Source organism: Strix uralensis, chromosome 11 (genome assembly GCF_047716275.1).
Source record: "Strix uralensis isolate ZFMK-TIS-50842 chromosome 11, bStrUra1, whole genome shotgun sequence".
Classification (NCBI taxonomy): Eukaryota; Metazoa; Chordata; class Aves; order Strigiformes; family Strigidae; genus Strix; species Strix uralensis.
Window position 1 is genome coordinate 22,264,756 of NC_133982.1, and position 26,499 is coordinate 22,291,254.

Here is a 26,499-nt window from a genome sequence, read left to right on the forward strand (position 1 = left end):
ACTCCTCCGTTGTATCAATGTTTGTGCAATTGTACAAGGAGTCCAGTGAATTTGCAGACTGAAGACTAACCTTGCAAAAATATTTTATGTGAAGGCAGGGAGTAAAAGCAGAATAGCCCTTTTTACTAGAAACTCAGACTGTTCAAGTCAACATACAGCCACAACCTCAGAGACAAATAACTTTAAAATCAGCTTTATGCTCAGTCACCATATTTATTTTACCTATCTCTGAACTATTTCTTGATGCACTTTGGGAAAAAGGAATGGAAGATGTTCTATCTAGCATGGCGTCTCAAAACTTTATGCATAGCTAGCAGCATGTCAGCTTTTAAGGCAAAATATCCTGGGTGTTACATTTATGGCTAAATAATCTTGCAGTATTTGTTATGATATATATTGTAGGCTGCTCTTTGACATGGTCCCTAGGAATTTTATAATCCACTTTTTACTGCCATTTTGCAAATCAAAAGGTTCATTGTGTCACACTTTTATTACCAACCAAATTAAATTTAGCTTAAGTGCTGAAGAAATAATAATATTAAAAAAACAGTGAAAATGCTTACTCTAGCAAAATAGATTTAGATTTTTGTATAGACAGGAATGAAATGTGAGTTCTCGATAGAAAATATATATTAGAGAAATGTGCCTAAGAATTCAGAAAACTTGCTGAAACTCGTCTTTAGGAAGATGCATAGTCTCAGGATCTTGTTGGGATTGATTCTATGCTTACTGAATGCAGTAGGAAAGCTAACAATAATTGTAGTAAAGAAGAATAAGGACCATTCAGTCTTTATAGATTCCTTTGGTTTGGGAAGAATCACACACAGATCTTCTGTACTCCCTTTCTGCAATGTGGTGGTATCAAATGGATTATTCCTACACTCCTGTAGAGGAATACATTATCTTGCCTGGACTGACTCTGTTAGCTGGATTCTGCAGCCCTATTTGGTGTCATGAGCTGGATTGTTTTCCTCTCAAAATTAAAAGGTTGTTGTAATATATAAAATACATTTTCTCCTCTACACTACAAACTCATCTATTTTTGTTCTGTCCTAATGAGAGACTAGATCTTTATCCTTTAAGATACATCATTTCCTGTGTATTTATAACTAGAAATATACTCTTTAGATCTCAGAAGAGCATGTTTATCCTCAGAATTAGCATTGTTACAGTTTTGGAGAGACCACTGCAAAGAGAGCTGAATTACTTGCCAAACCCCAACACTGCAAATCAGTGACAAAGCTGAAGATAGAGCCTGGATGATTTGACTCTTGCCCTATAATCTTCAAGTTTTCTTGTTTGGTTGGTTGGTTGATCGTTTTTTTTTAAAGCCTTGCTATGTCTGTTTAAAAAAATAGTAAAATCTTTCCTTGTAATGGTTTCTTTTTTCAAACCATTTTTTGATCCATCTACTATGAACTCTGAAATGCATCTCAATGAGGCATTTGTCAGCAGGCTCTGTATCAGCTGATAGCTTTCTTGTCAAGACTTATGACAAAATTCATTCTCGGTGCGAATCTCTTTCATGGTCTGCGCAGACACCCGTCAGCACCAATGGGAACATTGTGTGCCGACCGAGAGTGGAATGTGTAATGGAGATATTCAGCACCCACTGGTGCTGAATTTTCAGATTTATATGAGCTGACCTTACCGTGTATACTTCACAGCAGATGCACAGCCCGTTGTTCTTTGTGAAAGTATGTGTGATGTCTAGTAGAGCAGGCCTGATCATAGGAGCTCCTGTTAATGCTATGCACTGGGGTCTGTTAGGAGGAAAAAAGAGGTTGTGTTTAATTGGGTGATGTATTATCCAGAATAAGCCATTCTACTGTTCACTGGAAATCTTACCTGAAGTTTTTCACGTGGTCTTCCACTGTAGTTAATGCCAGAGCACTGTCTAAGGCATTAATATAGTAAAGGGCCTGTGTAGAAGAGCCCCAGTTTACTTCTGCATATAATAAAAATAAATAATACATATTAAACCATAGGCTTTTTGCTATGTTCTGTTGCAAAGGTCAGCAATCATGTTATCTATGAGCCAAAGTAGGGTATATTCTCTCATGCTTCATAGATACAGAGCTATCATTCTTTGTGCTTCATAATAGAATAGGTTTTGCTTGTGTGATGAAAAAACAAACATGCAAATAATTGATCTCATTCTTTATATAAAAACAGTAGGGAATGTTCTTCCTCTGCTTAAAAACTCTTTTCTTTGTTCCATTGACTTTGTATCCTTCTCCCATGTATAAAATGGACAGTCCTGAGTCATGTAGTTGGTGTGGAATTTCAGGAGATTCAAATTAAACCATTAGGAAGGAACATTGCAAGATCCAGTTAGCTCTGTTCTACTATATATGTCAAAAATTGTTTTCCAAAACCAATTTTGGCATATACATATTTTCTTGTTATTGTGCAGCTGTTTGGTGGATGGAGACAGATAAGAAACAGCTTCCACACTTTGAGATCTACAGAATGCAGGTCAAGTCCTGTTACACCAAGATACAAAGCTAATACTTAGTGCAGCTAAGTGGAGTTTTGTATAGAGGTCTTCTTTTCTAAGGAATATTAGTCTTTTCTGAACCCTTCAGTTGCTGTTAAGTAAGTGCTGAATAAAAGTCACTCTCTTAGAGAGCAGGAGATAGATAGCTTTTGTACAGTGTCTTCAGTGAATTTAACCAAGCTTTAAGCTGCAGCAAAGATACTGGCAATATAGTAGGAAAGGGTAGAAATCCTTAAATGCTTTTGACAACTGTCTTGTGACAAGTGCAGTCTCCTACAGCTGATGATATTCACAGGAAGAGAACCACAGACCATCTCAGGTGGGTATGAGAGCACAAACAGGGAGGACACACAACAGTGCAGCAATATCCGCGTAAACAGGCTCAGACCAGGTGTTGATATCCCAAGCTAGCTGCAATGAAAGCACATCTTGTGCTGGGAAACTTGCCTCTTTTATTTGGTGTGTTGTTGGTGGGGTTTTTTTGATTTTTTTGGTTTTTTGTTTGTTTGTTTTTGTTTTTCTCTCTACTGCAGAAGTAATTCTTTCAGTTAGCACTGAAATCTGGACCTGGGTTAGTTGTGTCCTGGATATGATTAACCAGCCTGTTTAGTCTCATACCAGTGCTGTATTGTATTAGTGCACAGATTTCTGAGGACAGCTCCTGTGATTTGCTGAGCTACTAAGCTGTTTTCTCCAGCAGTTAAGTGTGCCTATCTTTCTTGATTTACTGAGGAATTGTAGGGAGGTGCTGGTGGACGATCAGTTCATGAGTAATTCAGCTTGCATTTTTGTTGTATAATGGGCAGCAGGCTTACATTTTGAGTGAGAACCCCAGATGAGTCAGCTAAGAGCACAGCAAAATTCCAGTAAGGCTTTCTGTGTGAGTGGAAAAAAATGATGGGTGATCCTCAAGTGAAAGCCCAAATGTAGTAAAGATGTGGTAGGAATAAACTGGTGTGCTGGAATGGTTATACAAAGCCCTGAACCATACTTGTTAAACAGGCAAATGTTCACTAGACTATCCTCTTAATCTATATTATATAAAGTGAAATTTAATAGAGTGCTCCAGACTTCCTTCTAAAGAAAGATATTGGGGAAAAATTAATGTCTAATTCTGTAAGGAGAATTAATTAATGTAAAACCCAGTCTGGCTGCATAACATATACACAAAATAATAGTGTTTTCTGGCCTTACCTGGTTTCTTATATGTTACATAAATATATAGAAAGAACTCAATGGCATAAGTGATGAGAGCTGCCCACCAGTTGATGACAAACATGACACCACAGCACAACAGGGCTCCAAAAAGTGACACCCACATGTTATAATATCTGAATGCAGGTCTCCAACCTGTTTAAAGAGAATTGAGGAAATTGGAAGAGCATAAAATATATTGATCAAATGGTGATCCACTGATTTTGTGCATACAAACCTGTGTGCAATTTGTTTCAGGCTCTGTCAGAAGGGGTGGGAGTGATATGTGATGTGGGGCATCATGAGTACCAACAGATACTTTCAGGTGTTGGCTGATGTAGATTTCTATGCATGTAGGGTACTGGGTCTTACAAGTCTTTTACTACAAACCCTTTTCTACTGCTTTGTCCAGCCTGTCTTTGAGTAGCCATTCTGTTTATATGTATTTTTGCTGAATTAAAGCTCGCTGGGTCAGATCTGAAAATAGATTTTCCTGTAACTCCAGGTAATTGACTACCATGTCCTTTTGATGCATGTACATAGAACTTATTAATGGGAGCTGAGAAGAGAATTTATCCCAATACTGTAAGTGCACCTGTCTTAAACTTGGAAATAGCCTGGCCTCACTGCAGAAAAATAAAATCATTTGCAATTGACTTTAAAAAGATACTATTCCTGCTGCTCTTCAGCTGCAGTACCGAATCCATCCCCTGCTAGCAATTAAAATGATGAGGCAAACAGTGAGCCTTCATGGTTTGCAGGTCTCTGCCAGGTGTTCTACAGAGCAGACTCTTTGGAGGGGAAAATAACACGGAAGATACAAAAGGCTGAGCAACCCTATCTTGGATCATCTTTGTAATGAGGGAATGGGAAGGTCCTGCTGTGAAGAAATTTTCTGTCCTGCAGCCTTGCAATTATTATAATCTATCACTGTGAATTGTCAGAAATTAACTGGAGGAAACGAGAAAAGAAAAATGGCTGCAGTTTTGTCTGAAATGTTAAGTAGTGGCAGAGTAGAGTCAGATGCACGCACATGAAGTCTACAGAGGTAATTTTTAGTCAGCTCCAAGGGTGTGTAGAGCAGATCTGCATTTGTTCAGCTGTGCAGGTAATTAGCAGAAGTGCTCATCGTTTCTGCCCTCTGAACAAATGGCACCGTGCAGATCTATAGGAAGGAAGTTGATGTAGGCATTTATGTCACTAATGCAGTTTCTTCACACTGGAAATCAAAAAATGTATTCCTCGCTCCTTGAATTGAATAATTGATTCACAGCGGCAGGAAATTGTCTTTCCTGTATGCCAAAACCAGCGTTGCTCAGCTGATCAACTTTAGTCCTTAAGGTGTCACCCCTTCATTCATGGAGATGATGAGATTTATTCTGCTGTGGCGATGCACAAGCCTGAAAGCCAGTATGTTCCTTTGCTGCACAAATGTAGAGAGGGGCTCGCAAGTTACCCCTGGACAGGAGCTCACTGTGCTTCACCTTCCAATTCTGCCACTAGCCACTGCAGAGCTGTGCTGATGCTGTTTGGTGGACCTGTTCTTGTTCTACATGTTCCCTTCCAGACAGTATCACTTCTAGTGCAATTACTGTTCTTATGAACTTTCCTGTAAATTTCACTGTAGGTTTGGAGGAGAAGGATGTAGTGGGTCCCCGCTATACCTTGTTTACTTTATGTGGCTAGAGTTGGCGTAGGTTTTTATCCACCCATGTTGTGTGATAATGAGGGGGAAAAGAACACCCTGAGGAGGAGCTTTTCTGCTCCAGTGAGATCCACCAAAGTCTTTTTCATCCAGTACAACTGCAGGAAATGTAAGGACTAGAGCTGTTATTTTTATCTTTTGGAAATAAATAAAATGTCATCATATTCAATGAGAGCACTAAAACCTCAGATCACTAGCTTAGATATTTTACAGGTACTGCAGCTTTCTCAGACATACAGTCAAAAACTTGCAGAGATCAGACTATGCAGCCCACATTTAAATCACTGGTGAATGCAGACTCACCTGGAGATTTTGCGTATGAGGCATGAAAGCAGGAGAAATTAATCAAAGCGTATGAAGCCAGGAAGAAATTGGAGATGATGGGAGCAATGGTGTTCAGTTCAGCTGCAAGACACACACACAAAAGTCAGACATAGGCACCAGTTTCCTAGATTGTTGGATAGCTTTTTCCTGATGATGCATTAAATCTGGACACTGCCTGAATTTGTCATCCAGGGAGAGCTTGGGTATTTTCCTGTGGTACTAATTTAAGGCCACCTTGATTTACCTTCATTCACATTAAGTAGTGTCTGCTGCTGCTGCTATTAATAACATTATGTGCTATGCAAGGTTACACTTGATACTCTGATTCCACAGACTGGCTCTCAATGATGTAGATCTGGTGTAAATGTCAGAATTTTAAACACATGATTGAGAGGACAGATGCATTTCACAAAAGACTTATAGTTAAAACTTAATTGTTTTGCTTTTTAAATGGTAGTCTGAATTCTCTCTACTAAACTTCCCATTTACTTAGTATCACACAGTTTGAATTTCAAATCTTGGAAAAACTAATTTAAAAATCCCCACACCCCTAAATATGGTAGCTGGGATTTTCTGTCACCAGTGCTGGCAAACTAGGATTTGCTTTGGACCTGACTGTGGGGAAGACTTGGCAGAGTAGGCTTCTTAATTATCTCAGAATTACCTCAGAGCTATGTGCAATATAAACTGGAAAACCCTTTTCAAAGTTGGTGACTTTGCCTTATTTGATATAGTTCTAAGCTTTGCCCTTTTCCAGCAGAGTGGACAGGAATTGCACCTACTCCACATCTTTGAAAATGAGGCTGTGGTGGCGTTGAGATGTTACTAGAGTCCCTGCTGGTTTCTTTTTGCCTTCTTTAATAATGGAATTGCTACACTTTCGAGTGTGCTTGGGTTTATGCCAGACCTTACCTGACTGGAAATGTTTCTAACCATAGCTAATCATTGTGTTAAAATACCAGTTTATATAATTTCAGAACATGAGATTATAGCAGTTGTGTAATGATATACAAACCGATCAAAATGAATGCCATAGCAATCACGAAAGTGAGAACATATCCCCTGATGGGCTCATTGTTTTTTCCATATCCTTTGGCAAAGAAGTGGAGCCCTTTGTAGACGTTGTCCTTGCAAAGAGCCTGGTAGACAAAGCAGAATTTAATTCTGTTAAGCAGGACTGTCTTGCATCAGAAGAAGTTCACTGTCTGTGAATGACAGCTTGCTAGGCTTTTGCTAAACAAAAATTATATCTATCTTAGTACTTCAAGTACATCTACAGCTATGACACGTAAACATTCAAATGAGGTGATAAGCCAATATCCTACTATATTATTATATAGCGGTATATTAGCGGTAAAACAGAATCACAGGCACTTAATACTGAAGATTAACTTAATAGCCAACTAGAGTCTGAATTGGAGGAAACTGAAGCACAAATCAGTGGATTGGTGTAAATTGTGCAGGTTATCTTTCCGTCTCATGCCTTCTGTTCCCATTCTGTCCATATTGCTGCTGCCCAGAGAGCTTCTGGACAGCCTTTTTGAGCACACCTGCCAGCACCTGAATCTTGTGGTTCTGAGAGCTCATGCATATTCCTGGCACTCCTGTGCTTACAGGATGGCTTTCTGTAAGTAGATAGAAGTGGTCCTGAAAAGTAGCCTTGAAGCTATCTATAACAAGCACACATGTATCCCTGCTCCTGCAGCAAAACTGAACTCTGACCAAAGGAACATTATCCCCCTTGTATGAGGGTGAAAGACCTGCCTATTTCTGTTGAAAAACATTCTACATACTGTTTTCCCTACCTCTTTCTCCCACATCTGTCAGTGTTGCTTAAATATATATCACATTTGGCACATAGAGTTCAACTAAATTTTATGTCTTTGAAGGAAAACATAGTTTAATTTTACCTGGAAAACTTTGGGTGCACTGACAAGAGATGCTAGAGCTGATGACAGAGTAGCAGAAAATATGCCAGCTGTGATGAGAGGACCAAAGCCAGACACCATGCTCATCACCTTGAGGAAAAAAAGAATAGTCAGGCTTGCATTTGGATACACTTCTTCATCATGGACCCATTTAAGTACTCTGTTTCTACATGTCTTTGCTTTTCACAGTTCTAAATTCAACACACTACACACCAACGGTGAAGTAGGGAAATACTATTATTCCTGTTTCAGTAAAAAAGCAACAGAGGCATAGCCAAATTTTTATACAAGTACTCCATGAGATTTTCTCGCCTCCTTTGCTAACTGGTTGCTATAAGTAACAGCCTCTACTTGATGGGTAAATAGTCAGCTTGTAGCAAAAAGGAAAAATGGAAATGGCAGGAAAAAGCACCAAACTACAAAATGTGGTTGGAGGCACTTTCTTTGGTTTAGTTTGGGCTTTTTTTTCTTTTATTGTTTAATACGGCTAAAAAAAGAGATAAAATGCCTGATTGTGCTGGCATAACAGCAGTGCTGCAAACAGTAATGATGGCCAAGCCTCCCTCAGCCCTCCCAGAGAGGCTGCACTGGCCTCTGCGGCCGCTGAAGCAAAAGCATTGTTGAGAAGCACCAGACAAGGAAGCTAAAAGGTGAAGTGAACAAATGTGGTGGGCAGATGCTTTTTGGTGTGTAGGAAGTACTCCAGGAAAGAAACCAGTTAATCCTGCAGATTTGTCAGATGAAGACACATTTTTTTCTGACTTCAGTCTGGCAAAGATAAATGCAAGAAGTGAAACTGTCTTTGGCTGTAGGGAGGTCACTGGTTTTAAGGGTTGCCCTGGGTCTGGGCAGTTGAACTGACGTGGGAGTGAGGATGGCAAATGATCAGGAAAGGAAGAAGTAGTCTGTGACAGGGATGGCATATCCCTTTTAAGGTGGTTACCCAGCCCTGTCATTTAGCAGAGCCAGCTGGGAAAAAAGCAAGTGACTTTAAAAGCTACAAATGGCTAGTTGAAAAGCAAGTGCAGGTGGGTGGTGAGCTCCTCTCACAGGCTGTGAAGCACAGGGGCTGAACAGACATCTGGGAGCCGTGGCTGTCAGGCTGCAGAACTGCTTTACTTTGATGCTTTACCTCGGCTTTATTTTGAAGAATAAAAATGGCAGTGTCTGGCCTAGGAGAAAGACTGCATTACTTCTCACTTGATTTTTCACTCGGCTGTTTTGGATACTTTTTTTTAAAAAGTCAGAATTCTGTTTTTTGCACTGTGGCACAAACCTTTAACAGTGACCACAGCACCCCTGAGGTAGAATCACATCCATGTGTAAAGAGCAGTGAGATGAGTTACTCATCTAACAGGACTTCCTGATGTCTCTGTTAAGTCTAGATTTTGAGTTTGAAGCTACAACATATACTGCTGCATGGTACTTGTTGAAATAGGAGGTAAAGACTTTACCAGAGTGCTGAGAAGGCTAGTGATGGGCAGTATGAAGGTAATGTGGAATGAAGGGACTTTTCCCTTTGATTATTCCTATAGTCTTTTACTTTTTAAGATAAAAGCAGATGTCCTGTTGCAGTTAATTGTCAGCAACTAATGGTTTTGCATGTTTGTACTTATGTATTCATATATTGCTTATGATTATATGTATTATCTCATTAAAACCTGAAAATTATTCATCAGCCCATAATCACACGGCTGACTTGCACATCTGGAAAAATCATAGCCTAGGCTGCAGGCAGATGATCCGTTGCAGCTCATTCCAGGTACAACTGTATCATTGATGTTCCCAGTAGCATCTCGTACAACACAGGAGGCTGTGGAAACAACAACATATTATTATTTTCCTTCCTTGTGACATTGGAAGAATGTTCTTGCCACACTTTGACTCTTAGTCTGCACACATTTTGTACAACTGTTGCCTTAGTCTCATACCAAAGAGCAACATTTCATGTTGGGCAGAGATTACTTCCCTGTAGTATGGCTTAATTTCTCGTGTTGTCTGTAAGAAAATATTTACTTCTGTTACTTTTAAAATAGTCACCCAGTTGATTAATGAGGACTAGTATATTTCTGAGAGTAGAGAACCAGACAGAGATCAACAAAAAATTAACAAACTCAAGTGTATTGTCTGCCTGTGACCACTTTTACAAGTGCCAGTACTCAAAGGAAACAGATCGGTGAGCATCCTAGGTCTAGGCATACACCTTTTTTTTGTTTAACAAGGACACACAATTGCTTTAGAGACCCATATCCTCAGCTGTTCAAATTGTCATAGCCCTACTGATACCAATATGGTGAGAAAAAGTTTAAACAGGAGAAATTACCTATATTCTTTTTGGCTTTATTAATATTTATGCTGTCTTTTTTTGCTTGCAACCAGAAATAGGAAGAAACATATGGAGTTAACTTAGAGTGCTGATCTTAACATCTTTAGCAGCCAAAATGTAAGTTTATATGTTATCTTCATATATGTCAGAAACGTTGTTATTGAGAGTCCCAAAGTAACCATTATCTATTTAGCAAACCAATATGCAAACAGAAAGGACAAAAAAAACCCCAAAATTGCACTGAAAAGTAGACAGCTCTGAAGTTGAAATACAGCTATTGCTTGTGAGAACAGAACAATGCATTAACACAAATTTATAATAGAAAGTGAAGAATGACTACTTAAACTTTAATTGCAGGGGAAATTTAGATCCAAATAATGCAATAGCTGAGCTGCAGCTTGACTTGAGTATTCTGCTTTTTGCATAAAGTACAAGAACCACAAAAGTCAAGAAGACTTGAGATTCATCTCCCAGAAAAGGGAGTACCCCGCAGGGCATTCATGCAGTATTGAGGTATTTGCTTATAAGGAAGAGTGTAATTTACAACACTCTTTCTTACAGTACTATTAAAATAGAAAAAGAAAAATCTTTTTCTTGAACAGAGATTTATTGTATCCTTGTAATGATTAATTGCATATTCCTCCAACACAGTTCATGGCTTCGGTACAGGTCTCCTTTTTACTCTTGTGTCTGTTTTGTTACCTCACATTCCAGTATTGTAGAGCATGTCATCATGTAGTGCATCTTCTTTAAGATGGGCAATTGATTGCTATCTTTGACATATAACATACAAAATATGTGTGTTACCCTGTTACTCATGAGTGCTCAGTAAGACTAGTGAGAGCAAATAGAAGCCATGTAAAAATTTCGATGTGAATGAGGAACAAAAAATCAGCAGATTGTTCAGAGGTTCCTTTAATCTTTACTATACTCATGGATACTATATGCTAGTGGTCTTTATCACTGAATCAAATGCAAAAGTAACCATACAAGTTATATGAAAGTCCAGCTGCCAAACAGGGACTTTTGTTTCTGCTGATTGTTGCTTTTTCCCCCACTGTTTTTACATACAGTAAAATCAAAACAGCTATCTCTCCACAGAATAAATCCAGAGGATGAAAAAGCAGTGAGGTTAATCATTCATTTGCATACCAGGCTTTCAAACTTTTTTAACTGTATAAATGAAGACATGAAGCAGAGGTTCTGTACGTACCTGCACATATTGCAACGCCAATGTAAGCAACTGTTGTGATCAGAATGGCCAGCATTGTTCCTTTGGGTATTGCAACTTGTGGATCCTTAAAACAAAGCAGTGACCCGGAAAACACTGTGAGTTTGTGTGCTGCAGTCTGATTGCATTTACACGCTAGGGAGTCCTGCCACACTGTGATATGAAGATACCTTTAGAGGGTAGATTTTAATCTCTTAGACCTGCACCAACATTTCCTGTCCCAGCACGTAGATAGTGAAGCAGTACTCCTATCCTAGACACAGTAAAGGATATTCTGTAGGAGCAGAATGGTCCTGTCTTGTTTCTAGCAGCAGGAGAGTCCTGAGCTCTGCATTTCTGGGAGCTCCAAACTCACTTTACATTGTAATGGGCTTTATTTTAATGTTGAATTATATAATGGGTAAATAGTTACTGAACTAACCATCAAACTCCTGTGGATGACAAGACAAGACCATTTTTGGTTAATTGGCAAGATAGATGCAGATAGTCACCCTGTACAGAATACAGTACTTTTGTGATTAGCAACTAGTAATTGTTAGTTGCGTCTTGACAACAGTCTACTTCCTTTCACAGTTTTGACTTTTAATTTAGATAATTTAATAAGGCTGGGTTATAATGCTAACAGACTGGCTCACAACAATATCGGCTTCGATCATGCAACTGTAAGTAAGAGTCCAAAGATTTGCATTATATATTGTAATTTTAAAGGGGATGTTAATACTAGCCAACCTTACAATTTAGTGTGCGTTTGTTTATGTTAGGAAGCACTTGTTATGAATTGTCTTCTTAAGCTGGTTTAGTGAAGTTTTTTAAATCAAAAATGTGTGGAATGCATTTTAAGCCACAGACTTCTGTACTTCTATAACTATGCTCATTGCATGGGAAAAAAAATACCAAGTACAAATTTGGAGTGTCATGTGAAACATGGATGAATGACTTAACTGTGTTAATAATTAATGTAATTTTTAAATGAGGTAAGGATTTGTTGAGCTGAAAAATAATTGCAAAGTCACTTCAACTGCATAAGACCTTTATACAGTTCTGGTGTGCATGTCTCAGGTCATTGTTTTTGTGGAGTCTCATGCTGCAGTCTTAAACACTGTAACATTAAATCTTAGATTTAAAGCTTCTTACAGCTTTACAAGTTTTAAATTTGATCAATAATTAAACACATATTTAATATGCTCTTAGCACTTTAGGGCCTGCGCCAAAAACCCCTGAAGTCACTAGGAAGACTTGCTCTTTCTTTAAGTAGGCTTTGGACTAGCCCACTACTTGAGTGTGTAGTGGCTACAGAAGAAGCATGTACATAGGTGTTTGCAACAAATTCTAAAGAAAGTTTGATTAGTCATATTTACACTTTTAAAATACTTCTTAGTTTGTCTTCTAGATTTCTGGGGAGGCTCGTTAATTTAATTAGACTGTCTAATGCATCTAAACGTGCTCAGTGGGGAATCTGCAGCTGGAGGACTTGGTTATAGAAATCCACTTATTGCCAGACTGAAACAACTGCAGAGACCCAACTGGAGAACTGCTTCCCTTGGTCTGCTCTGACTCTTTCAAATAGCTTATGAAAGAAGCGCTGCTGCTTTGGGACCTTGCCATGTATAGAGAGCACCATATATGGCAAAAGAATAATTTTTGTTTGATAAAAGGATGGAGATTGTGTGAGATTGATTCAGTCTCACTGGACAGAAGTACAATGATATTTGTGTTTTTAATTAAAAATGGAAAATCATAGGCGGTATTAGTGGCTCAGTTTCTACACATTTCTCTCTCTGCTTGGCTTCAAAAGCAGTCCTCTGAAAACAAAGGAGATGAGGCATGCAACTCAGTGTGAGGAAGGGAAATAGAACTGGCTGTCAGGATTGGTAGGATCTGGTGAAATTGTGACTACTGTGCCAATACAGAAATACCAGACCTTTGGTTGAATCCTTATGGTATACAAGACAATATCTGTATGATAAAGCCAAATAACTTCATTTAACAGGCTGGAGTTACCAAGGTGTAAGCCACGTCTTTTTGGTGGCTTTTTGGGGGGGGTGGGGGGTGTTGACGTTTTATTTGGTGGTGGTTGTTGTGTTTTAGTATTAGATTGCAAGACTTGAGTTATGGATACCCCTGGTGCATTTCTGAATTTCTTGTAATATTATGAAGTATTGCATTGCTCCACATTTACTAGAGATGTTTTACCAAATGCTTTGCTAAGCTTTGAATTACTTCAGCTTTGCATTCAGCTTTAAACGCTCTTTGCATAAATGCACTGTACAAAGTCATGAAAACTAGAGGGCACCCAAAGTTAAAACTAATTCCTGTCTCTAATTTGCCCATATGTTTAGATACTGGAAATATTGTCTCATACAACTGCTGTACTACAAGAGGAGGAGGAGGACCTGACAGAATGGCCACAGCAAGAGAGTTGGGCACCCTTGGACTTCCTTTCCCTTTCTCTTCACACTCCTTTCCTTTGTCACAGCTGCAAACCTGCAGCTTTTCCTTTGAGGAGCAGTAGTGACATGGGATTGGGACATACTTGCTTTCATTAAATGCTCCGTTTGCTCTGCCCTTGCTATGACCCTGAATAGAAAAAGCAGGTCTCTGCTGATTCTTGTGAGTATAAACATGAGCTTTACAGGTATGCTTTCTGCGATGATGTTGTAGGAGATTTTGCAGAAGAGTTCCAAGAGATACACATATAATTTCTCTTATGTCATGTGCTGCTAATGGTCCATTAATGATATATTATTACAGGTTATTGAAACATGCTTTTAAATGATATAGCAACCCAAATCTAAATGCAGTAATTTGTGTAAATAGCCATAATGCATTATGAGAGAAAATGTGATGTTTTAAAATGATAAAGCATGTACTTAAAAGTGAGAGTTTTGCTTCCCAAAATAAGACATGATTTAAAACTGAATAGTGTTGATTCATAATTTGTTTTCTTGTTCTTTCTTCAGCCTACACCTAGTACTATGAAGTTAATGAAATACATACTTTCAGATCTCCTGAGATATTGGCTCCTGCAAGAATGCCAGTGGCGGCTGGGAAAAAAATGGCAAACACCGAGAAAAATCCTTCTCCACTTCTGAAATCTGGTCCAAAGTTTTCTGCAAATATTGATGCTGCAAATATAGGTGAAAATGAAACATACCACCAGGATTTGATTCCAAAGTTACTTAATGAAGGAGGTGAGTAAGCTAGTCTTTCACGTCTGGACAACTGGGTTTGAATCTGTCTCATATCATAAGCAAAGTGAATTTGATTTCCTTAGTCTAGTCCCCAGTAGGATGTGCTTGTCTGCATCTCAGAGCTACAGATCCATATTGAAGTGACAGGAGTGTCACTACAGCACTTGCACTTAGCTCTGTGTAAAAGTTTGTCTGTGCTTTGCTGATATATAAATGACTCAAGCTGCAGCTAACTGTGCTGTCAGCTTCAGCAGCTGAGAGACAGACTCAAAATTAAAGATGAAATAAATTCCCTTGGTTTGCAAGCTTACTTAAACTCGGGCAGAAGATCCTGATCTTGTGACCCTTTTCAGTGGAATCCTTAATTCAATATGAAGCCAAAAAGAATGCAAACTTATTATTTATGATAGATAGCAAGGTTACTTGCCTTGGTAATTAAAAAAGCCTCTTGCCTTCTTTTCGTTGTTGGTAGGAATGACTGTCCCAATAAAGAAGTTTGCAATGGCAACAAGGAGAACAATTAGAAGAATAACTTGAGCCTATTAATAGAAACAAAAAGATTTTCCTGATTATTTTAATTTACATTGACTGTAGAGATAGTAAGTTATCTATATGTGTTCCCTATGACAGATTAATAGTTTCTGTAGTTTTCAAAAATACCAGGAATCAAGATAGCTGAATCAGCTAATGACAAGAGCAGATAGTTTTTACTAAGCAGGTTACAAAATATATAGTTATAATTTAATTTTATGTTAGTTTCTTTACAAGAAAAGGCAAAACGAAAGAGCTAATGCATTAATATCAAGTATAAGACATTTTTATACTGTTATAAAATTTGTTTAGTTGCAGTGGGTTGTCACTTCAAGGGTTATAATATCTAATTGTTTTTCTGATCTCTTTTACTAGTTCTAGTCTCCATTACAGCAGAATGTAAAAATAAGGGTGCTACTCTGGACCTGATTTCGATAGCTGTATTCCACCCTCTAAATTATTTCCATTTGAATTTCCATTTTGAACTTTTTTTTTACAGGTGAAGGAATAGCAGAAATCATTAGAGATTAAGAAATGGATAGCAAATAGAGCTCTTCTGCTGAGTAGGGCTAGAGAGAGTACAGTGATAAAACCATATATTGTTTTTACTACTGTTTATTCTGTCAAGCTGCATCAAAAATAAGGGCAAAAGGGGCACTTACCCAAGGCTCTAAATGATGCCATGAATTATAAAAATCAATATAATCAAGCTGTCTGCAGAACACAAACTTCCTCTCCTCTTTTAAATGTATGTTCAAGGAAGAGCATGGAGTAATTGAGCTTTCATTGAATGTAATGATTAAACTGCTATTGCTTTTAGAAAGATTAAGCGTAAACTGAAACTGAAGCTTTTGAAGATTTCACCTGTTGTATAGCATTCCTCACCCACAAATACTGTACAGTAGTCTAATATACTGCTTGCTTTTATGTTCTTTTAAAGGTTTACCTTTGCTTCCCATTCCATGCCAGCAACAGAGATGCCAAGAAGACATACAACAGTTATGGTACCTATTATTCTGATGTCATTGGATTCATCTACCATCAGTGTATCACTCTCCTGAAAGCAGTAAGAAATTTTATTAGAGCCAGTCTTTCTCTGCCCGACTGGTGGGATCAGGTAACAAGGTGAAATAGAAAGCAGTGAGCTGTCAAAGTTTCAGAGATTTGTGACACCAAGTGTTTGTATTCCATGTTCCAGCTGGCTTTTTGCAGTTGGGGTTATTTGGCTGTCTAATTAGATGTCTGTTCCTTTTCTGATTTTGAAATTCTTGTTGAGAAATGTATGAAATATATTCATAAGGTAGAAATAATGGAGAGGCACTCTATGGCATGTTTAGACGGACAGCTTCTTCCCTGCTAAAAGTGTCCCTCAAGCCTCAGCTAAAAAGAATCTCCACTTAAACAAATATATTATATAAAACAAGCAAACAGACAAGAAATGCCCAAACCAAAACAACAAAAAAAAGCCCCACAAAACAAAAAAGCCAAACCAATTTTATCATATACATGAAATATCTACATTTACCTTAAGAAGTTCTACAACTGTTTCAGCAAATCCAACTACGTACATAGCAACTGCCACTGCATTTGCAAAAGCAAAGATAAGTCCTATAGATCCACCAAACTCTGGGCCTAGACTTCTTGAGATAAGATAGTATGCTCCACCTGCAGACAGAAATTATTGTTATTTCAGCACAACTAAATGCTCAGGTTTTGCTCATTTTTCTCACATAAATAATACCACAGAAATCTCTGCTTTTAGCCTAACAAATATAATCAATATGTGCCCTATATTAATAAAGGACACTGATAAAAAAATGAATGTGCTTTGTGCTGGTTCTGCCTTCAGACTCTTCTGTATGCCTTTTTATTTCAGGAATCTTTTTAGTGCATAATAGCATGCAAAACTGAACCTTCAAATAATTTTTCATGATACATAATATAGTAACACAGAGCAGAGAGAACCTCAATTCCAGACAGGTTCTAACATACTCGAATCTATCCCAATGTTAGCATGAAAGATCATATTCTGTGGTATGTTGTTAAAGCTCCTGCATAGTGATGTAGTGAATCTTTAATCTTTTTTGCATATCACGATAAATGGAGCATATTACTTTGTCAGTTAATTCTTTAATCTCATCTCGCTGGCACTTAATATTTATTGTCAGGAAGTGTTTAAGATGATATACATTTTAATTTACTGTTGATCCATTGAGAGAGATCACTCCAAACTTATTTATATTTATTAATGCTTTGCTTATAACACAGTTCTCTCAATTCCATTTTTTTTTTCTAATCCGAATTGTAGATTTTCGTATTTTTCATGAGATCATATTCACTTACCTCCTCTTACTACTCCATTAGTGCAAATGGCAGACATGGAGACACCTGTTAATGTTGTTACTACTACACTCAGACCAATAACTATGATTCCAAGACCTGAAAGATCCGAAAAAGAAAGTATATTCAAGTGTATTCAAATACCTGTTCTGCTTAAATGATGTAGTAAGACCTTGCCATTTTCCACAGAGGTTAGACCAGACCAGTTATAACTTTAAGGCTCTGAAATGCACTAAAACTTTGTTTCATAAAATACCTGACATGCACTTTTCCGGCAAAATTATTTACTCATCTTCCAAAGAGTGGCTGAAATGTAAAGAGTTTTATAAATTGAATAGATCCACTGATCTGCATCAGTCTTTAAAATGAGAAGAAGAGATGCCTCATGCTTTCTGTGTCCAAGGATGTCCAACCTGGAATGCTCTGAATAAGAAAGAACTGCTGAAAGGTAACAGAACTCCATGAATAGCCGGAAGCATCCCTCCTCAGCCATAGGCAGGAACATCTGAAATGTACTTCACAGACTGAACTGAAATCTGGGATTTATTAAAAATGACAACTCAAGCATGCCATAAATTGTGATTAGAGGTGGCTAGAATTGTTACCTTCCAGTTCCTTTAGATGTACCATTTGGTTTATCATCCCTCTGGTTTGTCTCATATGAAAATAATACACAAAGACCTTTTTGGGCTTGAACGCATTAGTAACCCTAAGATTTTTACCTCCACGGACAAACCCATTAGTTGCTATTGCAGAAGTTGACAACCCAGTAATTGAGGTTACCATCGTGGCGAGAAGAATTATGATTGCTCCAAGACCTGTCAGTAATAAGAAGATAAAATATTTTACTCATGTTCCATGATTCCTACAAATCATTCTCTCTTTAAATTGAATTTTCAGGCCAGAGTCAGAGCAATAAACTGAAAAGATGGTTTGTTGACCACTCGCAGTTTGCAGAACATTTCCAAGGAGTCCATGTCACAGTAGTAAATTATTCCCATCAGTCTTCGAGCAGTGATTCTTTCTGATAGGAATACCCTAGCCAGAAGTTCTCATGATTTTCAAAGGCTGGAGGAAATGAGCAAACAAGTGTCCCTTGGCATGGATGCTCATATCTGCCTTTAATATACATCCTGGCTGTTTAAGTGATCGACACATTAACCAGAGCTCCTGTGAGAATGCTGCTGTCTTTCATCAGTTAATTAAATATTGAATCAGAGGAGGACTGACTGTATAGTTTCATAGTGCACCAGGACAAAGAGTCTATCAGGTAGAGAGACAAGACCTGAGTGCAAACCTTCTATATCCCTACTTGCCAAGCTATCAAGTGCTGCACTTCCCCACTCTCTCCTCATCTCCCTCTCTCCCTGCAAAAAGTAGTTTTACTCTAACACAAGACAAACATTTGAAAATGGAAATACTGCTTTTTAGATGCCATTTACTTTAAAACGTGACCTGTAATGTATAATCTTGGAGAACTTAGAGTCTTTCTTTCTCTTTTTAGCTGAACAGAAATTAAGCAGAAATAATCAAACATCTGAAGATCAGTGATAGGTGATTAGTTATAGGTGAGCTGGGTTTCAGTTTGAGTAAGACTCTGAAATCTGGGTATGTTTCCAGTCTTTGGCTATATGGTAAGGTTTCTGTTAACACTGTGAAACTGTGCTAGAAACTAGAAACTATATGAGTAGGAGGTGCTTAGTATGATTTGGAATCATAGAAACATTTGTTGGAAGGGACTTCTGAAGGTCTGTAGCTCAGCCTCCCAGTCATAGCAGAACTATTGCCAACACAGGATTAAATCAGTGATGGCTTTGGTTAGCTGGGTCTTGAAAACCTCCATGGACAAAGATACCACTGCCTCTTTGGACTACATGTTCCAGGGCTAGACTACCTGCCCAGTGAAAAAGTTTTCATTTGTGTACAAACTGGACCTCCCAAGCTACAATTGCAGCCATTGCTTCTCTTCTATTTTCTGGCACTACCAAGAAGAGTTTGGCTTTGTAGTTCCAGAATACTATCTTGTTTCAAGTCAGGTGAAGAAATAATATGACATTTTTCTCTCAACATTATTGCTTCTATTCCCATTTCTAGCTATGAGAAGAGAGGAAAAAAATGGGGAAAAAAAAAAAAAAAAGGAACGATTACAATTTTGTGCCAAACATGGAATCAGTTCTTAGTTTTACCTGAACTTGCTAACGCTTATGCAATAGCTCTCTTGTTTCCCTAAGGTACCTACGTCTTCAGTGTGGAACTGAAGATTATACATTGCTTGTAGCAATATTTATTGACCAGGGCTTGTCCAAATTGAAACTTGGATCCTACAACTGACATCCAGCTAGAAGTACTACAAACATATTGACTTATCTGCTGTATTTCTACCTTCTGGCTTCCAGATCAGATTCCTGAGTTCAGTTCGTACTGGATGGTTATAGACATCCAATCCCTGAATTAATGTTCTTTGCTGATTAAATTATAGCCATGGTATCACAATCCTTTAAGATAAAGCAATATAATGTGTGAGACAGAAATGATATATAACATAGTGTAGGATTTGAAGTGATTTGAACCTCTAATAAATCATGTTTATCCTATTGATTTCTGAACTCTTGCTAGTCACGCACCTATTTTGTACGCAGGTCTGTATAAAAAAAATCCAAATGGTCATTCCTTTTAGTCAGCCACCGTTACATAGAAGGATATTGTCAAACCATGCAAATTTTGTGCCTGAGAAGTGGCTGAATGTGACTTTTAATCAGCTGTTAACTCTTAAATTGAATAAATTAGATACATTATTCTTAAAGTAGTTTTAAAATTATTTGGTAAGTGCATGTACATGCTAAGGAGTAATTTTCAAGGATTTTCTCTTGCATTTTGCGATTCATGTTGTTAACATGTATATGATAAATAGGGTCAGATATTTTGGTAATTTGATGAGTACTAACTGCTTGGGGAAGGCTTTAATGCTAATTTAAAAAAATATTTTAACATTTAAGAATTAAAGTGCATAAAATAAAGTGACTCAACCAAAACATCACTGTAATGTAACATAAGGTAACATAATTGCAATATTCAGAGGCAGATTTTCAGTTAACATAAACTTGGTGTTTTTCCCTGCCTTTGGCTAACCAGTCCATGTATAGGTACAAATACAGACTTTGGAGAGTCCCCATATGTTAGGTGGAAACACCAGATTAGTTTTGGACCTGTAACCTTGTCAGGACCATACTGTCCCTTTTTTCCCAGCTGATGATAAACAGAGAACCTTGTTGGAACATTATTTTTTTACCCTGTAAGAGCTTTTGCCCAAGACAGCCTATCAGGATATGGAAATAATTGGGTTTTCTCTCTTTGGCCCTCTAATGATGGGGATATAAATGGTGCCCAGATGGTGGTTTAACTGACTCATTTAATTTCCATGTTAGTAGCAGTACCCAGTGAAATCCCTGAGCCTTGGTGATGATGAGCTTCCATCGCTGTTCTCCTTAAGCAGCTTGGCTAGGGACTTAAAGCTCATTGCTTATAAGACATTCAGAAAATGCATTGAGAAATTATTCAAATGGAATTTGATGTCTCATTTTCAGAAGTAAAACTAACCTCCTTACGTAAGGCATGCAATTTTAAAAAGCAACAGCAGAGCAATAAACCATCAGAAAGGAGAGACTGCTTATCAATGAATTAAAATGGTAAAATTAAATGTGAAAGCAGAAAGGCTGTAACTGATGTTGGTGCAAATTAATGTTAAAATCTGATTAAAGTTTAGATTGAAAACCAGGCATATGGCTGCTAAGTAAGTTGTTCTAAAATGAATTACTCTTGCCCATGGCTATTCTCACACCTCAAAACAAAGTAATACTTCTTGATGATCTCAATAAGTTACTAAACTGCCCTTAAAAACTAATTTTGCATGAAACCCCAGAGCAAAGTCTTGGCAATATTAAGATGCAGAATTTTCATGGCAAGGCATATACTTATGAGTGCCCTGGGCTGTACGCTCTCATTTGGTATGCATCATAAAATCAGCAAGCACCCCTTTGTCAGGCACAGTGCTAGAGCCACGCATGGAGCACTGCAAAAGTAGTAAAGTTCTTCCGCTTAGTTCTGGATCTTTTATTGTTTGGTTTTTGTTTGTTTGGGGTGTTTTTTCCCCTCTATTTGTGTCTCTATAAGTTTGCGGCTAGATTTTTTTCTTAATAAGCATTGAATTTGCTTCTCTTTTTTTAAAAAGCTGAGTCTTGCTCAAGTGAAACTTCTGTGGAGTTGCTGTATTTTGTTGGAAATGAGACTTCGATCGTGCAAAATTTTGAAGATGTTTCGATTCAGTGTTTCATTTCACTTCCATTAATAAGGAAGTGAATGATATTTATATTAAATCTGAATTTGACCACTGAGTTTTATCCAAGACCAGGAGAATTGACACCCTGAGGCCAGAGTTCAGACTCCAGCTCGTGACGACTTAATATTTCCATTCTGTTGGAATCCAAACTGTAATACTTGCCATCCACCTTTTGGATTGCTGTTTTTTATGACATCTGGGTACCAGTCAAAGATTAGGGCCCAATTATTCTAGACTGTATGATCATGTAACACAGAGTGACGCTGCCATTGCAGTTCACATTTCTGTGCTTCCAAAAGCAGCAACTCTAAAAAGGAAGTGGTACCACACAACTACTGATACATTGCACCTTAATGAGCTGCACTTCTAGTTGCTGGACTCTTGCAGTCTTGTGAGCACTTTCCTCTCTCACCAGTTTCACTGAACACTCAACAACATGCTAGATGGAGGCCTCGGGGCCCAGTCTCCCAGAGACTGGGATCTGGGATTTGGATTGATTAAATTGCACAATGAAGAAGCAAAGATACAGCATACAATGAAGCGTACTTAGTTAGTGTATATGAAAGCTGTAGCTGAGTTTTTAAAACTTAGTGTTTCATAGTACACTAGTATCTAGTGCTGTGCTATAGTTAAAAATAACAAAATCCTGATGAGATGAGACCTCCTTCCAGTTCTGTTTTCATCTTTGCAGAGAAGTGTGAAGAAGTGTTGTTTTTAATATGTAGATGACAAGGTTTGGGATTCACAGATAAGCAATGTGTGAACTCTTAAAGGTTAACTCTGTATGCACATATTAGAATTTGGCCCGAGTCATGAAGTTTACATCTGTTACAGGATCTAAATACAAATTTCACTAAAGCTTAGAAATACTCAAATGTGATGATCATATGCATAGTTAACAGATCTATGCCTCTAAGCAGTAATTTGGCTGTGAGTCTGGAAAATTCCAATAGTTTGGAGGATTAACATTTTTTACCCTGGCAAGCATTTGAAAACATTATTTAGTTCAACATGCAAATGCACATCTCAGATTATATATTAATCATGATCATGTATAGTTTATCCTCTTTATCCCTTTCACTGTTGAAAATGATTTTAAACAAGATACATACCAATTCCTGCTTGACCTACAATCCAGGAAAGTCGAATAAAAAGCATCACACCCCAAATATTAAGCATACATCTTACCTAGGTTTTAAACAAAAAATACTGCATTAGTGCAATCGTGAAAGTAGTAACAACCAGAAGGGTGATAGTGTGCATTGCAGGCTTTTAAAAAGCACCCCAAACATCCCTCAAGTCCACCTCCCTCTCTTCTTAAAAGACCTTAGTGTTTTAGAACTAATCTTAAAGTTTACTTTCTTTTGGTTTTTTTAGAAATGCAGATAAGTTTCTCACCAGCACACCCTTCACCCATCCGAACTTGACAAATCCTGTTTTGTTTTCTTCTTCCTTGCTGACTGCTGTCTCGTCTCCAGCGGTGCTTTCTCCATTAGCCACTCTCTCGACTGAGCCGGTGCTCACGGCTATGTTCTGAAGGATCACACAGAAAACAAATACATTTTTGTGCTAAGCAGAGGACACCTGGCTGCATAAGAGAGACATGGAATAAAGGAATTCCAAAGAAGATAAGGTTTTACTGTCTCTGGAGTAGACTGCAATATTCTGCTCACACCAGGCATCAGCAGGTGGGCTTGCTAACAGTGAGAAAAGATGAAAGAATCGCTTAAGCAGAGTAAATACATTATTATCTGATACTAAATTGTTTTTATTGTAAACTGTATTCAACATATATGTTGTGTTGATATGTTAGTAGAGCATCTAACATAATGAGGGTCTCATGGTTGGCCTCCACATGCTGCTGCAAGAATTTATGAATAATGCTAAGTGCAGAAACAGGGATAATTGCTCACTAGTGAAGAGAGACCTAGCTGAGTGCTGCATGGCAAAGTTATGTGATGAACTCTGGTATTTTCTGTTGGATAAAGTACAAACATAATTGCAGCAGCAAATGGGCAGCATATTCTTGAAAACAGTCAGAGAAATGCCAGTGAAATGTAGTAAATAATGCAGTAAATGAATAATCCTTTCTGTGGTTTAGCCACTTCTGATATAACCATAGTAGATAGGATTAGGAATTGCCATATTTGTAGTGTAACCAGAATAAATAGCCCAGAATTTTAGATTGTTCACATCCAGTTACAGACATAACTCTGTATTTTATCTCTTAAACTCTTCTGCCCCAGAATCTTTGAGGCAATTTAGCATCATGATATGTTTCTTGTGGCTTGAATAGGAATTATTTACAGTACTGAAGCTTATACTCATTGTCATTGCTGCTTTGTTTCTTTTAATTTTTTTTACACAAAGTTCTGACTGGTTTTGTGAGAAGTTGGCATTAGGTTAACTACTGCCATGTATTGTCTGGGTCCTCTGCAAAGACCTTCAGGAAGGACCATGTACCTAGCCATAGTCTGGCACAGGGTCAGGAGCATGTGTCACTTCTGGAGAGGAATCAAGATGCTTTTAGGATTTGGAGGGGGATGAAGGTATTTCCAGATTAACTGAACAGGTCAAGGAGGGGAAACATCTGTGATTCTGTGAAACATATGAGGTTTTTTCATCTTGCTTAAGGTTCAAGGCTGTTTATGTGTTTTGTCCATGGACTTAATAAAAAACAACAAACAAAACCAAAACAGACATAAAGATCAACTGTATATGAAGCTTATGCTAATGTTTGGACTCCCCCCATGGATGGGGGCTCTAGAGACACTGTGATGCAAGGTTGTAGAATGCCTTTGACACAGTAAATCCAGGATTGTGCTCACAAATGAGAAATAAGTGACTGGATAATACATTTCGACATGGATTAAATTTGATGCCTATGGCCCTTTTGGCCCTAAGTGGAATGGGAGTACAAGATCTATTGAAAGCCTGTGACTTTGAGCTCCTGAGTTACTCTGATAATTTTGACAATTCTTACCCTAAAATAATAATAGCTGTGTTTGCTCAAAATACAGTAAATGATTCAAGTGAGTTAAGGAAGATTAGCAGAGTAATATGAGGGCTTTTTGCTACTGTGGTTAAAATTTCAAAGACAAAAAAAATAAAAGAGTTTAGTCTTTGTACTTGAAACAAGTTGTTTCCTATGTACTTTGAATTAATTTGTGCTCTCTATGCCATTATCATAAATTATGGCCTTAAACCTTCCATAAATGCATTTTAAATTGGTGTGCTTTAGTGAATGATTGGTTATTTACCAAGCAGCTGTACCTGTGCTACTCATGCATTAAGGATGTGAAATAAAAATGACAGAACATTTTTAAAAGCTACCAAAATAAAAAGTTAACTGTTTTTTTGTTTTTGTTTTTTTTTAAATCCTTTCCTTGTTTCAGAACAGTTTAGTCTTCGTCTCTCCTGGGGCTAAAGATGATGAGCTCATCAAGTCTCCGTAACAAGTGTGGAGAATAGCCAAGATGAAGAAAGGTTAGATGATTTCTTATGTAGGGTAAATATTAAGCCCAAGTAATTATCACCAGCCATCAGCTGTGAAATAGCACTTAGACTATTTTTTAGGTATTTAATTGGCGATTTGTGGCTTAATGTGTGCAAAACCTGACACATCTTGCTAAAAGATGACACACATTTGACTCCAGCAGTGTGGGAACTAGATATTTGAAGTTCCTTTCAGCCTGGCTTACATTCTGACGTTTGAAAAATTACATATTTAAAAAGTGTATTAAATATTAATGTTTATCTTCTGATGTTAAGCCCAGCATCAAAGCACAATGGTAATGCTTATGTGATGTTCAGCAATCTGAAGTCAAACATATGTCACTTATCAGAATCTGGCAATGGGCTTTGACGGGACAATTGTCTTCAAGAATTTGAGTTTCAAAAAAGCTGGGGGTGAGAGGGGTGGATTGCCTTGGGGTATGGTGTGATAAGCCCAGATTTTAGAGTAAAAGTAAAAAGGAATAAGGCATCTTCTCCAGAACTGCATCTTGGGCTATTAATCTAACACCCATCCGCTCAGTGTGGCATTTCATCCCCTCCTTAGTGGTGGCTGGAGAGCCTGCTGCATGCTGGGGCTGGTGGATAGGCACCCCATCCAGCTGCACATACTGCTTTTGCCTCCTGATAGGAGCTCAGCCTTTTCATACCATCTTAATTCCCTTCCCTACTAATCTGCTATTTGGTGACCTCGTGTTTGTTGATTCTTCAGAATAAGCTCTGTTGACCAAAGTGATTTGTCCAAGGTCACAAAGTGAGTCTATGGGACAGCCAGGAATAGACTCCAGCCATGCTAATAGTGGGTCATTTGTTCCAGTGCTGTGGTTAGTGACTCCCAGACCAGGGCCACAACTCACATAAGGGCACAGTGGGTTGCCAGTGTAACAAAAATCCCATTACCTCTGACATTCACCTTCCTATTTTGAGAGGCATAAGATTATCCTTCTGTAAACTGGATACTGGAGAAAGTCTGGGAATGACTAAGCTAGATGATTCTCTTTCCTCTTCCCTAACAGTTCCAACCTGTGAAGCAATTTTCTCTTCATTTTATTCTGGGAGGGAATCTGCCTTCTTTTTAATCTTCTCTAAGTGAAAACCTTAAAAAACCCTAAGAAAATATATCTAATTTTGTTTAAAATAAACATCTCATTGAGAGACGCAACAGCAAAAACCCTGAATTTTCTGGTAATGGTCTAAACTGAAAATCCCCTAATATGCTAACGTTAAGTACATGTTCATTCAGCATTATGTTCAAAGCCAAAACACTATTCTCCTCTCTGGCCACTACCAAAGTAAATTATTTCTATAAGAGGAAGTTTCTTTTAGGCATGGAAATGTGTTTAGTCACTTCAGTGGGAGCTTATACCTCTGCAAATGAGT

General features: G+C 37.9%; 1 protein-coding gene across 4 annotated transcripts in view; it reads right to left on the reverse strand.

The window, feature by feature from the left end:
* The window catches only part of SLC12A1 (solute carrier family 12 member 1), a 52,093-nt gene that overhangs the window by 19,413 nt on the left and 6,181 nt on the right, over positions 1 to 26,499 (reverse strand). For 2 of the 4 annotated variants that reach the window (XM_074880785.1, XM_074880784.1), the window contains exons 3-18: positions 23,005 to 23,139; positions 22,719 to 22,794; positions 17,993 to 18,088; positions 17,274 to 17,369; positions 16,456 to 16,595; positions 15,877 to 15,987; positions 14,827 to 14,938; positions 14,206 to 14,333; positions 11,191 to 11,275; positions 9,313 to 9,464; positions 7,634 to 7,741; positions 6,739 to 6,862; positions 5,703 to 5,804; positions 3,695 to 3,850; positions 1,849 to 1,948; positions 1,652 to 1,763 (exon numbers count right to left, since the gene is read on the reverse strand). In XM_074880785.1, the coding sequence (XP_074736886.1) occupies positions 1,652 to 1,763; positions 1,849 to 1,948; positions 3,695 to 3,850; positions 5,703 to 5,804; positions 6,739 to 6,862; positions 7,634 to 7,741; positions 9,313 to 9,464; positions 11,191 to 11,275; positions 14,206 to 14,333; positions 14,827 to 14,938; positions 15,877 to 15,987; positions 16,456 to 16,595; positions 17,274 to 17,369; positions 17,993 to 18,088; positions 22,719 to 22,794; positions 23,005 to 23,139 (1,833 nt within the window). The remainder of the gene's footprint in view (positions 1 to 1,651; positions 1,764 to 1,848; positions 1,949 to 3,694; positions 3,851 to 5,702; positions 5,805 to 6,738; positions 6,863 to 7,633; positions 7,742 to 9,312; positions 9,465 to 11,190; positions 11,276 to 14,205; positions 14,334 to 14,826; positions 14,939 to 15,876; positions 15,988 to 16,455; positions 16,596 to 17,273; positions 17,370 to 17,992; positions 18,089 to 22,718; positions 22,795 to 23,004; positions 23,140 to 26,499) is intronic. The other 2 variants (XM_074880787.1, XM_074880788.1) reach the window with 2 other exon arrangements.